This window comes from Malaclemys terrapin, chromosome 18 (genome assembly GCF_027887155.1).
Source record: "Malaclemys terrapin pileata isolate rMalTer1 chromosome 18, rMalTer1.hap1, whole genome shotgun sequence".
In the NCBI taxonomy this organism is placed as follows: Eukaryota; Metazoa; Chordata; order Testudines; family Emydidae; genus Malaclemys; species Malaclemys terrapin.
Genome location: NC_071522.1, coordinates 23,701,731 through 23,718,102, shown reverse-complemented (window position 1 = coordinate 23,718,102; position 16,372 = coordinate 23,701,731). Strand labels below are relative to the sequence as shown.

Here is a 16,372-nt window from a genome sequence, read left to right as displayed (position 1 = left end):
AGCTTCCCTCTTTGGACTTCATTTAGTTCGTAGTTAGTACCTGTAGTTATCACCCCCCAGAAAGGTTTAGGTAGATTAGTTAAGTGCGCCCAGGTCAGGGCATGCCCCGGGCTTTAAGTCGTGTGACGCTTGCAAACGGCCTATGCCCGTGAGTGACCCACATACGGACTGTTTACGCTGTCTGGGGGAAACCCATCCCAGCGATCCTTCAAGCCTCGGACCAAGAAGGAGCGGGACATATGACTGTGAGCCATCACCACGCACCATGGCATCGGTGCGCGGCGACCCAACGGTGTCCTCCACCAGTCGGCACTGCTCCCCGTCCACGGGACACTCTCTAAAAAGGAGAAGAAGAGGTCTTATCCGCCAATGCACTGGAGCAAAGCTGGGGGAGAGACTAGACCCACGTTGGACAGCTCTCGATCACCATCAGCCTCGCGGCCTCCGACTCAAGTCGAGCGGAGTAGCCCGGCCCAATCTGACCTGGCCTCCCTAGACGCCAGTGGCCACATTCGGGTGCCCTCCATGCCGGAGGCCCTGCAGGCAGCTCGAGATGTTACGTCTCTACCGGTACTGGTCGCATCGACGTCAGCAGCTCCCCGGTCCAGAGGCAAGCCACTTGAACCCCCACAGTCGCCGCCTGGATGGTACCACTCACAGTCGAGGAAAGTTTCCTGACGCCGTTCTCTGCACAGTGACCATCCCGTGCGCAGCCCGCACCTGTCTCCGTTGACCCCCACCAGATTGTCTGGCTGGGTGCCGGACAGCAGGGGTTCCAGGCACCGCTCCACCTCGAGGGAACGTAGACCTCACTATGAGAGCGTGCCCCTCCAAGACCAGGACAGACAGCACCGGAGGTTGTTATCTCCGAGAAGCTATCGTAGCCCCTCACGGTATGGACGTCGACACCGGTCCTGCTCTTCGTGCCATTCAAGGTCCCCGCCACGGCACTGCTCCCGCAGCCCCAGGCGTTGATAGCCGGTACCCCACCATCGCGGATCCGCCCATCGGAGCCATTCACAGAGCAGCCTCTACAGACGGTACTCCCACTCCTCCATGCCAGGATCAGAGTCTCTGGTTCGGCACAGCTCACGTCGCCTCACTCATCTCCATCCCAGGGTGGTGGTAGATCGTATGCCAGCCCGGCCTCCCTTCCAAGTCGACAGTCGGTGGGCCAGGCAAGTCAGGCGGGGCAGTCCGCTTTGACGGTGCCACAGCAGGTGCAGTGGCACCGGGCACCCTGGCCAGCACCATGGTACAAATGAGACTAAATTGGGAGGAATTTCAAACAGCAGTGAGGAAAGAAAAATACAAACGGATGTGGAGGAAGTAGGAATGTGGCCACAAAGTAACAAAATGAGATTGGAAAAAACCTTTCTGAGGGAAAATAATCCAAATCATACAAAATCAATGGGAGGGAAGTAAGCTAGAAAGCAGTAATGCTGAAAGAAACCAGCTGTAGAGGTATTGGGGATAGTAAATCAGATAGGAGTTTGAATGTAACAAATCCTGCAGAGTGATCATGTCTCAGAGCAGGTAGACAGCGAATCCCTCTTTACGTGGTTCTAATGAGACTGGACCAGGAGCATTATATTCAATTATTTTCAGTTTTGTGCTCAGTTTTACTAGAAGGGGATCAACATGATGAGGGGAGCTCAGAGAGGAGCAGCAAAAATGATCAAAGGGCTGGAGGGTTTTAATCTCTTTCAGATTCAAAGTGCTAACTAGGTCTATTTTAACCAAACAACCATTAGGAAGTAGGACACAAGTTTACAAATATCTAAAGTCTGTGAAAAGGGAGAGAGAATTATTATTTAGTCCAACACAGGGAGTAATGGGATGAAATTAAGAAAGGGACAGTTTAGGTAGAACATCAGGAAAACTTTCCTACCCCCAAGATCAAAGAAATGGCAGAATCTCCCAAGGGAATTGGAGGAAGCCCCCCTGGTTGGTCTCTTAAACCCTGAAATGGAAGTGATAATAGTGGCTCAATCCTGCAGCCTGTACTCTCACAAAATCGGCAATGATTTCAGTGCCGTGCAGGTTCAGGCGCTTGGAGAGCGTACATGGAGCATGCTCCTGCATTGGCCCTGAGACACAGAACGATCTAAGAAGTCTGCTGCCTCTAATCTCTCTGATTATGGAGCTGCATTAGCTAGTGGCTCTATTAGTCATGCATGCAACCACTGTCCTATTAGAAACCCTATATTGTGCTCCGCTGTAACGTTACCAAGCACCCTCCCCTGGTCTGAAAACCGGTGCACTTTGTGAGGCCAGAGGAGAATTTCTTGCCAAGCTTGAAGAAAATGAACCTAGCCATTTTGGAGCTAGAGAAGTAAAAATACACCTTTTGTTAGAAACTCATAAATATTTTACACTTTTCTGTACCCCTTACTGGGAAACAGCCTGGTTTCAAGGCTGCAAACTCTAAAGACCCAACATGCTTTGTAAACTAGGGCAGAGATGAGATTGAGGCAAAAATATATCAGCTTGAATAAATATGCACCATTTTCTCAAAGTTACTAATTGATTCTGTGTGAAGAGAAGCTTTTCCTGCTGAAATGCGTGGCATGAGTGAATGTTCTCAATGTCCTGGGGCAGTGCTCAGCATAGTCACTATTTGGTCAGGGGGTTGGAGAGAATCTTGGTTCCTTTCTCTGATGCTCATACAGCATTATTGTTATACACCATTGTTAGGAGGGGCACCACTCTGGATGGCATCCCACGTGGCTTGGAGATGCTGCAGGGAGCATGCAAAGGCTTGAGACATTGTCTGGGCGACTTGTGTTTTATTTGTTTTCAGTAACTCCTGAAAAACCTGCTTTTCATAAAACTTTCCTGACCCAAAGCATCCAGTAAGCAAATTTCATATAGTCATTGAAAAGCCTGACTGAGCCTAAAGGCTGGTAATGTGACCCAGAGCCTGCCAAGCATGGGCCTTTTTGGCCAGTTGTGGGGAACACCCAGAGAGATGCAGTGTCCCCAGGCCTGGAGACCATATGTCCTGCTTTTAATAGGATAGTCTTGGTTTCATATGATGTTCTGGTGTCCTGAGAACTTTTTGTGGGACACCTGACATGGCCTGTTCTTTCCTTTCATCAGTCAAAATGTTTGTTTTTTTTCTAACTACAGAAAGTGGTAGAATTAGAATCATAGAATATCAGGGTTGGAAGGGACCTCAGGAGGTCATCTAGTCCAACCCCCCGCTGAAAGCAGGACCAATCCCCAACTAAATCATCCCAGCCAGGGCTCTGTCAAGCCTGACCTTAAAAACCTCTAAGGAAGGAGATTCCACCACCTCCCTAGGGAACCCATTCCAGTGCTTCACCACCCTCCTAGTGAAAAAGTTTTTCCTAATATCCAACCTAAACCTCCCCACTGCAACTTGAGAACATTACTCCTTGTTCTGTCATCTGGTACCACTGAGAACAGTCTAGATCCATCCTCTTTGGAACCCCCTTTCAGGTAGTTGAAAGCAGCTATCAAATCCCCCCTCGTTCTTCTCTTCTGCAGACTAAACAATCCCAGTTCCCCCAGCCTCTCCTCATAAGTCATGTGCTCCAGCTCCCTAATCATGTTTGTTGCCCTCCACTGGACTCTTTCCCAATTTTTCCACATCCTCCTTGTAGTGCGGGGCCCAAAACTGGACACAGTACTCCAGATGAGGCCCCACCCCAATGTCGAATAGAGGGGAATGACACGTCTTTCGATCTGCTGGCAGTGCTCCTACTTATACAGCCCAAAATGCCGTTAGCCTTCTTGGCAACAAGGGCACACTGTCAACTCATATCCAGCTTCTCGTCTACTGTAACCCCTAGGTCCTTTTCTGCAGAACTGCTGCCCAGCCACTCGGTCCCTAGTCTGTAGCAGTGCATGGGATTCTTCTGTCCTAAATGCAGGATTCTGCACTTGTCCTGTTGACCCTCATCAGATTTCTTTTGGCCCAATCCTCTAATTTATCTAGGTTCCTCTGTATCCTGTTCCTACCCTCCAGCATATCTACCCTCCTCCCAGTTTAGTGTCCTCTGCAAACTTGCTGAGGGTGCAGTCCACGCCATCCTCCAGATCATTAATAAAGATATTGAACAAAACCGGCCCCAGTACCGACCCTTGGGGCACTCCGCTTGATACTGGCTGCCAACTAGACACGGAGCCATTGATCACTACCCGTTGAGCGACATATTACAGGAAAAAGTCCAGTGGCACCAAGCGTTCATGGTGCTGACCAGGATCTGCAGTGAACGAGTACAGTCACTACCAAAGCTGTGCTGCTGCTCAGAGGAAATGTTAGGGATGTGTTTAGTCTTTCATGGTAAACTCATTCAGACACCCTTCCTCCGAGAGAGACGTACGCCTGCCTCGCCTGAGCCAGAAGCGGGCAGGAGTGACGGTCAGTGGTCACTTGTCATCCCTGGGGACATTTCAGATCCCTAAATGAAGTGACCAAATAATTCTGTGATTTTTTTTTTTTTTTTAAATTTTAAGATATGGTTAACTTACTCCAACCTCGACCGGTGGGGTTGGGCATAGGAAAGGAGACACTTTCAGAAATTGCCGAGCCTGAAATTTGTTTAAGGCCAGGTCTACACTACCACTTACTTTGGTATAACTGACGTCACTCAGGGGTGTGAATAAGCCTCCTTCTCCCCCTCCCCCCCGAGCAACCAAAGTTAAATGGACCTAAGTTCCGGTGTGCACAGAGCTATGTCGGCAAGAGCGCTTCTCCCGCCGACACAGCTACCGCCTCTCACAGAGGCGGGTTTATTATGCCGATGGAAGAGCTCTCTCCTGTCGGCACAGAGTGGCTACACCACATGCAGCATAGTGATCAGTTCCGGTCTGTGGGTCAGGTGTAAAAGGTCACTGACATGAGGTTCATTTTGCAGTCGTGTCTGATTGCAGAATGTGACTGTTTAACTACTCAAGTTAAATGTCCCATTGAGAGACAATTAAAGTAAATACCTTTGTGAAACCTCCCATCCTCTGTTAACTTCATCTCTGTGCCCCTTGCCCATGGCCAGCCATCCCCCTCCATCCCTCAAACACCCCTTTGTGTGCCCCCCAGCCGTGGCCAGTCATGCCCCTACATTGCCACATTTCTGTGAATTTCCCCTGTTCTCTTTCCCCACATCCACAGTGGAGTCCTTTCCCCATAACTCTTTTCTCCTCTCCATCCTTTCCCTTCCAGTACTTTCCTTCCCCAGCCCCCAAGGGAGAGTCTTTTCTCCCTGTCTCTGGCTGCGTCTCCCTCCTTGGCCCTCTGAGCTGTGGCTGACAGGCACTGGTGGGCCAATGCTTTGGGAAGTTGCAGTGAAGGGAGCTGCATGCTGGAAGCTGGATCTAACTTTCAGTGTGTACATTTAACACCCTGACACTAAACAAAGGGCAGTAGTAAGCAGCGTTGACTGGAGTTGTGGGAGGCATGTGGATAAGGGCATTGTAATGTTCCACCACGCTTTACTCCCTCCAGGCATGATGGTGGGGAGAATGCTCCTTGACACTGCCAGCCAAGGACGGTCATGACTTGATAGCATTTAGAAAAGGTCTCCAGTAAGCTAGGCAGGCAAGGCTCCTGGAGACTCGTGTTCAGGAGTCTCTGTTCCCCATGACCCATTCAGGGAAGTTGTGCTCTGTATGTATCATTCTCATTTCCATGCTAATTATTCTGAGAGCACTGGCTGTGTCCTTCTTGGTTAATTATATGGAACCATAGCACTATTTCACTTGTGGGAAAGCTGCACTTGTGTTTCCACCTTGAAAACAGAGAGAAGCCTGCAAAGTTTGGAGCTAAAATTTCCCAAAATTCTGCTGTGGGTTTAGCTTCAGGTCTGTCTCCAGCTGGGGGCAGGCTCAGCTGCTCTGCAGGAGTTTTGTTTTAAGAGATGTGTACACACTTATTTTTAAAAGACCAAACTTCATTAACTAAAGATTTCTAAATGGGCCGCCGTCTCAAAGTGCAGAACAAGCACAGGAGCTTAGCGGGCAGATGGTCAGGTCCGATTGTTCAGCTCTTTTAAAGCTGATATTAAAGTATGGAAATTCAAAGCGAAGTCTTGATGAACAACCTTAACTCTGCCTTGTATCAGCACCCAGTTCTGTAGGTACAAATCTAGAGAGAAGGTTCCATAACACTTTTACTGGCGAATAATCACCAGGATAATTTTTTTTTTTTTTTTTTTTTTTTTTTTTTGGTATGGAGATATCCCATCTCCTAGAACTGGAAGGGACCTTGAAAGGTCATCAAGTCCAGCCCCCTGTCTTCACTAGCAGGACCAAGTACTGATTTTTCCCCAGATCCCCCAAGTGGCCCCCTCAAGGATTGAACTCACAACCCTGGGTTTAGCAGGCCAATGCTCAAACCACTGAGCTATCCCTCCCCCCAAAATCATTTGTTACACACTTTCCTGCTGTATTTGTCAAACACCCAGCTAATCCACTGTCCCCATTTGCCGCCCCCTCTCCCCCCCCACCCCCGAGCTCCTCTACAGGTAAATGACAGAAGTTCTCCCTTGTTCATTGTTTAAATATGAACTAGAAACCCACAATTTATATAGAGAGTGTGTGTGTGTGTGTGTGACCGCTTCTTTCCATTGTAAAGGAGTCCTGTGACCTCTTCTTTGAAAAGCATTAGCATCTTTGTTGTTTGCAGCAGACCTTTGCTAGTCAACAGGAAGAAACCCCTCCTGAGGTGATGGTAGAGGCAATGCTCACTGGCCTGTGAGAGCGAAGAGGCTTGTCTGCACTGGAGAGATTTTCTGAACATTTCCCACTGTTGCTATTGCCTCAATAGCAACGGGGGGGTGGGGGGGGGCGAGGGGCAGCTGCATTGGGGAGGGGCAGCAGCACTAGGAGCCCTGGCATAGGCGAGGCTCCGAGAGCCATTTTAAACAGTCAGTTTAAAACTGTTCAGACAGGCTGATTGATACAGCGTGAAAAGTGCTGGCAGCCACGGGAGCCTTGTCTGCACTAGGGCTTCCAGCTGGGCTAACACCAGGGCAGTTGTCCTCGGGCTAGCTACATTTTGACCCTAGTGTAGATAAGGCCAATGGGGCAGTGCCCCCTAAGTGCTCTGTGCTCTGCCTGGGCAGGGCAGTGGACACAGAGGGTGTGTACTTGTGGAAGCTGTAGGCTGTAGGGTGGGAGAGGACAGCCCCTTTGTCCCCTCCGCCTGATCAGGCAGAGTTTATCTGCTGGGTGGGGAAGGCTGTGAGCACTGGTGAGTTGCAGTTCAGGGAGGTTTGGGACCCAGTTGCTGTGGGTCTGTGGAACTGAGTATCCCCAAGCAGCAAGCATGGAGCTGGAGCCAGGCCCTGGGGTCCCTCGTGGGGGAGGAGGGGCTCAGGGTGAGCGCACAAAGCGAGCTGCTTGCTATTGTTCCTGCACATTCCTGCACATGCTGGCTGTGTGGCAGGTGCCTCTGGGCTGTGCTGCAGGCCGGGACTGCATTTCCCAGCAGGCTCCTCTCAGTCCGCTTGCAGCTCAGTTTGAAGGGGGGATGTGTCAGCAGAATCCCGGCTCTGCGTGTGAGGGTGAATCCTTCTGGCCGGTTTGCTGGTGTCTCCATTTTCCATGCAGTCTGTCAAGGAGGCACTCAGATGGCAGGGCCTGCTCTGCTTCCTTAGGAGGTAGGTGGAGTCTCTCCACCCTCCCTCCCTCCCCCACCTCCATTGTCAGCAGGCACAGCTGCTGTAGTCGCTTGCAGCAGGGATGCGCCTGCCCTCCTGTGAGGGATGGGAAGGCTGCACTAATCGGGTGTGATTGTGTGAGAGGCGCTGCCGGCAGCAGCAAAGGACCAGAGAAGGGCGATGCTGCTTGTGTGCGCCCAGCCCAGCCGTCACCTCTGGAAATGAACATGAGTCTGCCGGGCCGCAGTTCCTGCTCCATGCTCAACTGCTTTGTAAGTGCCTTCTCTTCTCCTCCCTGTTGTCTGTGAAGTGTCTGCATGCAGGGCTGCAGGCCAGGTTTCCTCTCCAGCGCCTGTCCTGAGGCAGGGAAGGGGCAGCCGTCCCAGACGCAGCCTGTCCTTGAGTTGGGCGTCCTGCAGATCCTCGCTCCCCTGCCTGGGCTCGACATGCTGCTCTCCTTCTGCCCCAGCTGCTTTTTCTTGGGGGAAGGAATCTTCCATCCCACTGATTCCACGGGCTCCTGGGAGAAGCCCTGGACCCTACTAGTCCTGCAGCGATTGCCTGCAGTTTCCCGAGGCCACAGCTCGAACTAGCCCATAGCTGTGAGTCAGCCAGCGAGGCCAGACTGAGTGTGCTGTGCTGCGCAGACTCCTAGCCAGCCCCTGTCTGCAGCTGGAAAATTACAGTGTGACAACAGCAGGCACCTGGGGGGAATCCCTGAGTACCCCCCCTGCCTGATGCTGCCTGGGAAGGGGACAAATAGGGAGGCGATCCCAGAGCTCCCACCCTATTGACATGCTGGGAAGGAAATGAGGAGACACGGCTGGCTGAAGTTCTGTTTAGTTCTGTTCCAGGGGCTGCTCCCACCCCTTCCCCGGCATTACTTAGTGGGCGGCATAGTGATGTCTGGTGTGGCAGTCCAGGTACCCACTTCTGGGGGATGGCACACTGCAGCCACCTGGCCATAGGCCTTGCTCACTGTCTGTCCCCTGGAGTGACACCGCTACTGCCTTGCCTTTGTGCTTTCCTGCTTCATCACTACTTGGCTAGCAGCGAGTGAAGCTGGGTGGGAGCTGACTGGTGGCTTGCAGGGCTCTTGCTCCAAGCCATTGCTGTTCCCCTGGAGACTCTCCAGGGAGCCTTCCCCCTTCATTACTGGTGACCAGTAGGGGCAGAAGCCTGTGGAAGTCTCCCTGTTATCTACATACAGGCACCTGCAACGTGGCTAGTCACTAGGGAATTACAGTGAGTTGGCTTCCAGCTGGGAGTGATGCCGTGTTTTTATAGTGACTGAAAGGGAAGTTTCATAGACTTTAAGACCAGAGGGGGCAAGTGGATCATCTGGTAGGCCATGAAGTTTCATCCAGTGACCTCTGTATGGAGCCCAAAGTCTTAAAATAGACCAAAGCATTTCAGTCACCAGGAGATTAAGCTGCGTACAGGCGGAGAACAGGAGAGACTGAGTTGCTACTGATGGCCACAACCCCTGCAATGACAGGGAGCTGATTAGGTGAGATGTGCGCAGCTGGTCCCAGAAGGTGAGCCAGACCCCGAGCTGCAGTGGAAGGTGATAAAAACCTCAAGATCCCTGCTAATCTGTTGTGGGAGGTGAGGGGGAATTCCTTTCCAACCCCAAGTCTGGTGATCAGTTGGACTCTGAGCATGTGACCAAGACACACTAGCCTGGCAGCTAGAAAGGATTCCCTGTGTCACCTCAGATCACTGGTCCAGCCTGCCTGGGGTCCCATCTCCAGCTGGTGGAGAATCACTGATGCTTCAGAGGAAGACAAAAAAAAATCCCAGATATGTGTAGCCAATTGTGCATTGGGAAAACAATGCCTTCCTGATCCCTACAGGCAACTGGCTGGCTGAAACCTTGAAGCATGACACTGGATTAGTCATTATCTTAATGCAGAGCTGCAGTGTTATGAGCATATTGAGGGCAATGCAGGCAATCCCATTCGCCCCAAGGCCCAGGAAGGAATGGGATGAGCCGGGGGACCCACAGATCCATACATTGCAAGGCCAGAAGGGGCCACCAGAACTGCTCAACCCAACCCCTATGCAAACAGGCTGCAGAACTTCTTGAAGCTGGATTAAAGCATCTCCTGTAAGTGATGGGAAGAAGGTGGCTCTCAGAACTGGTTTCATACCTATACTGAGCCAGCACCTTAATAGAGCCCCTTGTGTGGTGGGCTGCAGCTTGCTTCACATCCCTATTGTGCTACCCAGATGCTAGTGGAGCTCCTTGCTACCTTTATGGCTAGCAGTTCTGGGCCTTAGTGAATGCCAAGGTGGAGGTCTGATGACCCTACGGCCACAGATTATCTAGACATAAACTAGAACAAGTACTATTCACTCCATGCCAGGTGGGTGTGTCTGTCGGCTGCCCTCGGGAGAACCCCAAGGCCTGTGTGTGAGCTGATAGCACACTGCTCTGGCACCAGGCAGAGTGCTAGGGCTTGGGAGTGTGTGCTTTGTGCGTATAGGAGGGTGACCAGAGAGCAAGTGTGAAAAATCTGGTGTGGGATAATAGGCGCCTATATGAGACAAAGCCCCAAATATCGTGACTGTCCCTATAAAATCAGGACATCTGGTTACCCTAGCACACATGGATGTGTGAGGTGCTAGCTGGTGCACGGTGCCCCGCGGGGGGGAGGTGTGTGAAGTGTTAGCCCGATGTTCTGTGCATTGTGGAGTGTGTGGGAGGGCACGCTCTGGTTGCGGGGAAGAGAGTAGTATTAGGCCCATGGTGTGTGTTTGTGTGAGGTGCTGGGCCTGCACTCTGTGCTACACGAGATACTCCTGGGGCAATTCTGCGCCAAAAAATTAAAAATCTGCACATTTTATTTGTCAAAGTAACACTACATAATCACACCAGTTTCAATTATTTTGATAATTTATTTCAAAATACCTGTCAGCAAGTATGTCCGTAACAATGGAGACACACACAAAAGTTCCACCAGGAGTAAAGAGTTAAAGAAACCCCTATGACAGCCCAGTTCCTGTTTCTCTGATCCTGTTTCTCCCTACCTCTCTGCACCCTGCTCAGCTGGGGGACCAGACACCCACAGCCCCTCCCCCCCAGAGCCCAGCTGCCGGTCCCTCTCAGACAGATACCCACACTCTCCCCCAAAGTCCAGCTGCAGCCCTCCCCCACCAGCCCAGACACCAACTGCCATACCTCCCAGAGCCCAGGGATCCAGTGGGAGAAGCCACCTGATGCTCGGTCCCAAACTTGTGTGGAGTTTCCCGCGCACTGCCACCTCCTTCCCTCAGGGCATGCTGGGAACGGCAGCTGCCAGGAACCCTCGAGCTCTCTCCCACTCCCCCTGGCAGTGTCTTCTATGTGTGAGCTGGGCTTTTCTGGCTCCCGTGGCCCCCTAGTGGTGGCCAGCAGCACTGCAGCCCATTTCTGTGGGAGAAAGGAAATTCTGTGCCAAAAACATCAATTTCTGCAAAATTTGGCATTGCGCAGTAGCGCAAAATTCCCCCATGAGTAACAAGGATGAGTCCATGTGCACTTTGTCTCTGAGTTTTATATTCAACACTAAAAAGCAACAGAGGGTCCTGTGGCACCTTTAAGACTAACAGAAGTATTGGGAGCATAAGCTTTCGTGGGTAAGAACCTCACTTCTTCAGACGCAAGTAATGGAAATTTCCAGAGGCAGGTATAAATCAGTATGGAGATAACGAGGTTAGTTCAATCAGGGAGGGTGAGGTGCTCTGCTAGCAGTTGAGGTGTGAACACCAAGGGAGGAGAAACTGCTTCTGTAGTTGGATAGCCATTCACAGTCTTTGTTTAATCCTGATCTGATGGTGTCAAATTTGCAAATGAACTGGAGCTCAGCAGTTTCTCTTTGGAGTCTGGTCCTGAAGTTTTTTTGCTGTAAGATGGCTACCTTTACATCTGCTATTGTGTGGCCAGGGAGGTTGAAGTGTTCTCCTACAGGTTTTTGTAGATAGCCATTCCTGATATCTGACTTGTGTCCATTTATCCTCTTGCGTAGTGAGAGTTGCGTAGTCACTACGCAAGAGGATAAATGGACACAAGTCAGATATCAGGAAAGGCTATCTACAAAAACCTGTAGGAGAACACTTCAACCTCCCTGGCCACACAATAGCAGATGTAAAGGTAGCCATCTTACAGCAAAAAAACTTCAGGACCAGACTCCAAAGAGAAACTGCTGAGCTCCAGTTCATTTGCAAATTTGACACCATCAGATCAGGATTAAACAAAGACTGTGAATGGCTATCCAACTACAGAAGCAGTTTCTCCTCCCTTGGTGTTCACACCTCAACTGCTAGCAGAGCACCTCACCCTCCCTGATTGAACTAACCTCGTTATCTCCATACTGATTTATACCTGCCTCTGGAAATTTCCATTACTTGCGTCTGAAGAAGTGAGGTTCTTACCCACGAAAGCTTATGCTCCCAATACTTCTGTTAGTCTTAAAGGTGCCACAGGACCCTCTGTTGCTTTTTACAGATTCAGACTAACACCGCTACCCCTCTGATACTATTCAACACTAGAGAGTGCTGATATCTTCATTTTAAAAGTCTGGTATGAAATTACTGTGCTGGTGTGATATGTATATTTAAACCCTTATAACTTGGTCAAATAACTAGGCCACCATGGTCTGTCATGGAGACTAGCCTTGTGCCAGATTTCAAGTTTCTTCCCCAAACGGCTCAGGCACAATACAAAGGTATTTTATTTTAAAGTCACAAGCTTTTGTTTTTTTGATATTTGTGAAGTGTGTGTGTGTTTTCTCCAAACCTAGACCTCACTCATGACCAATGAATAAAACCAGTTTGAGAGACTCTAGAAGAAAATTAGTTTACAAGAGATCTTTCAATGAAAGTTAGACTTCTAAACTGCATTTCTCCCAAAGTGTTACCTTGTCTAGTTAATATCTACTTCAAAAAAATCTTCTTCTAAGGAAGGAAACAAGTCCTTAAATGAGAGAGGGAAAAAATTGCCATTTTGCACAGTTTAGAAGTGGGTGAAAAGTAGGGTGAGATTTCCATACTTGCTAGTGATTTGAGGTTCCCAGTTCGACGTATCCTAACATGGCCTCTGTGAATCAGATCTCTTTACAGAGTCTCAAGTGGGCACCAGAAATGGAGGTCCCCAAAATCTCTAGTCACTTCTGAAAATCTTGTTCTAGGTACATAATGGAAATTCCCACAGTCTTATCCTCAGTATTTGTTTCATGGGACTTCAAGTTTGTAAGCACCACAAGACCACTCATGGAGGTTAAATGTTCAGAGACTTTCATGGAGCTTCCAAAGTATCAATCTTTTATCATCTAATTCCATAGGTTTCCACTCGACCTAATAAAAATGATCTAGTGCTGTATTCTCATTGAACAGCAATGTCTATAACAAAGTGGGAATTAGTCCATGATGTCTGAGAGGTTAAAAAAGTTACTTTTCAAAAGTGAAAAAAAAAAAACCACTGTTTTTTCCAAATCCATAACTCTGGAGCAACTTGTCCAATTCACCTCAAACTGCTCCCAGACTCTTCTTGCCTGAGTGTGTGTTCTGTTTGGAATGCAGGGTGAAGAAGGCCCTCCCAGTTTGGAGTACATCCAGGCCAAGGACTTGTTCCCCCCAAAAGAGCTGGTTAAGGAGGAAGAGTCTTTACAGGTAAGGATGTAAGAACCCAGGAAACCATCCACTGGAGAACACTGTGTAAATCCCAGGCCACCGGCTCATGAGTGGTAGAGGTTACCCTCAGAGAACAGGCTTCTTCCCTGAGCTTGCAGGCTGCTGACTCATGGCTGCTGTGTGCTCCTCCCGACCCTCCTCTTCCTCCACACCAAGATGTTCTGATTTATACTGTGCTGCCATAACCACAAGGGGATGGGAACGTAACTGAGGAATGACGTAGTGCAGAGTTGTCCTGGGCATGCTCCCTTCTCCTGCTGTGCTGTCAGCGAGAGGGGAGTGAGTGTTGCAATAGCATCTACGCTGACTCTCTGCTGATGGAAGACCCTCCTGGGCCACTTAGGCTGGCTGTAGGGCCAAACTGACTCAATGTGGCACTAAGCATCCAGCAACAGATCTGGTCCAGTGTGTGATGTTGTGGCTTTGTCGTACTGTGGAGGCGCAGACCAGAGCGGCTGTGTGACGGGTTGGGTCACAGAGATCCCCATGGGACTGCCACCTGATGTGCTGAGACTACTTCTGCACCCGTTTTCCCTGGCAGCCTGGGACTCCAGAACCCTGCCTTGTTGAGCCAGACATGCCAGTCTGCTGCAAACACAGACCCAGGTCTGAACCACGTCCCCCAAAAGCTGCAGCTGAAAATGGCTTAGAAAGTGCTCCTGTCTCTAGCACCCAGACACCCAGTTTCCAATGGGGTCCAACCCCCCCAAAAATCCGTTTTACTCTGTATAAAGCTTATACAGGGTAAACTCATAAATTGTTCGCCCTCTATAACACTGATAGAGAGAGATGCACAGCTGTTTGCTCCCCCAGGTATTAATCACTTACTCTGGATTCAGTAATAAGCAAAAAATGATTTTATTAAATATAAAAAGTAGGATTTAAGTGGTTCTAAGTAATAACAGAAAGAACAAAGTAAATTACCAAGCAAAATAAAATAAAACATGCAAGTCTAAGCCTAATACAGTAGGAAACTAAATGCAGGTAAATCTCACCCTCAGAGATGGTCCAATAAAATTCTTTCACAGGCTAGACTCCTTTCTAGTCTGGACCCAGTCCTTCCCCTGGTATAGTCCTTGTTCCAGCTCAGGTGGTAGCTCGGGGATTTCTCCTGACTGCAGTCTCCTTTGTTCTGTTCTACCCTCTTATATAGCTTTGGTACAAGGCGGGAATCTTTTGTCTCTCTGGATCCCCACCCCTCCTTCTAAATGGAAAAGCACCAGGTTTAAGATGGATTTCAGTCCCAGGTGACATGGTCATATGTCCTGTGAGACCCTCAAGCCTTCATTCCTCCCAGCCTGACTCACAGGAAGGCCTGCAAGCAAACAGAGCCATCTACAATCAGTTGTCCTAGTTGATGGGAGCCATCAAGATCCTAAACCACCATTAATGGCCCACACTTTGCATAACTACAATCAGACCTCAGAGTTATATTTTATATTCCTAGTTTCAGATACAAGAATGATACATTCATACAAATAGAATGACCACATTCAGTAGATTATAAGCCTCGTAATGATACCTTACAAGAGACCTTTTGCATGAAGCATATTCCAGTTACATTATATTCACACTCATTAGCATATTTCCATAAAATCATGTGGAGTGCAACATCACAGACTGGAAGGAGAGACACCCCTGCAGAGGCTTTGGGATGATATATAGATATAGATGCTGCCATGGAGGCACCTATGCGAGCAAGGAGAGTGTCACGGATGCTCTGACCAAAGCTGCTTGATTCTCCTGCTGCTTTCAGCGCAGTCCACTCCCTTACATGTCTGCTGTCCTCCTCCTGTACCTGGAGCCAGGCTCACACTTGCTGCTCTACTGTTCCCAAGTTCATTGGCCAGACGGCAGTGCCGTGCTGAACTACATTCATAGGCCCTAAGCTGAGGAATGAATCAGGGGTGGGAGATTGAGGGTCATGGAAAACGGAAGATACTGGTTTGTGAGAGGGATGGTGTGGGGTCAGATCACGAGGAAGTTCACAGAAGAATATGGGCGGGACGACTGGTCTGTCATTTCATCATTCTGTGAGAGGCACGTCCTCTAAACCAGGGGTCTCAAACATGCGGCCCGCGGGGTTATTTTCTGCAGCCCACAAGCTCCTCGCGGCCCCCCCGCCCTCCCCCAGCGTTTACCTAGAGCGGCTCCGGCCGGACGCGCACCGGGGGCAGAGCAGGCTCCCTGCCTGCCTGCCCTGCCCGGCCCCCGCGCCGTTTCAGGAAGCGGACGGAACCTGGGGAAGGAGGGGCGCAGGGGTGTGTGTGGCTGTTGCTTCAGGCACCACCCCCAGCAGCTCCCATTGACTGGGAACCGCGGTCAATGGGAGATGCTGGGGGCGGTGCCTGAAGCAACAGCCACACACACCGCGGTCAATGGGAGCTGCTGGGGGCGGTGCCTGAAGCAACAGCCACACACATCCTGCGCCCCTCCTTCCCCAGGTTCCCTCGGCTTCCCGGAGTGGCACGGTGTGGGGGCAGGGCAGGCATGGAGCCTGCCCTGCCCCCAGTGCGCGTTGGGCTGGAGCCCACCCCCCGAACCCCTCCTACAGCTGAACCCCCTGCCGCACCCAGCACACACCCCGACCCCTTGCTGCACCCCTCCTGCACCCTGCCCCACCCCACACCCTAACTCCCTGCCCTGAGCCCCCGCCACACCCCACAGTTGGAGTGGGGATTTCAGGGAAGGGGTCAGAATGGGGGTGGGAAGAGGCGGGGCAGGGGCGGGGCCTCATGGAAGGGGTGGAGTGGGGACGGGGCCGAGGGCGGCAGGGTGGGAGGTGTCAGTAAATGCGGCCCTGGGGCCAATGTACGAGTCCTCATGTGGCCCTCGTGGTCATTTTGAGTTTGAGACCCCTGCTCTAATCCAAATCCTGAACAGAACTGCATATAGCTGAGCACACTGCAACAATAGCTTTCTGCTGACGGACCTTACAGTTCAGCATCAAAGGAGTAATTCACATGCACAAATTTGTACTATTCTCTTAAGTTAAAGTAGGATTCAAAGGGACACCATCAACTTGAGATAAAGTTGGCTTCAAACAATGAGTTAGAAATTGTGACAGTTGCTCC

At 50.4% G+C, this 16,372-nt stretch overlaps 1 protein-coding gene across 6 annotated transcripts in view; it reads left to right on the top strand.

The window, feature by feature from the left end:
• The window catches only part of MTMR4 (myotubularin related protein 4), a 113,522-nt gene that overhangs the window by 49,986 nt on the left and 47,164 nt on the right, over positions 1-16,372 (top strand). For 5 of the 6 annotated variants that reach the window (XM_054008209.1, XM_054008212.1, XM_054008210.1 and 2 more), the window contains one exon: positions 13,188-13,277. In XM_054008209.1, the coding sequence (XP_053864184.1) occupies positions 13,188-13,277 (90 nt within the window). Of the gene's footprint in view, positions 1-7,702; positions 7,898-13,187; positions 13,278-16,372 lie in introns of those variants that run through there. The other variant, XM_054008208.1, reaches the window with a different exon arrangement.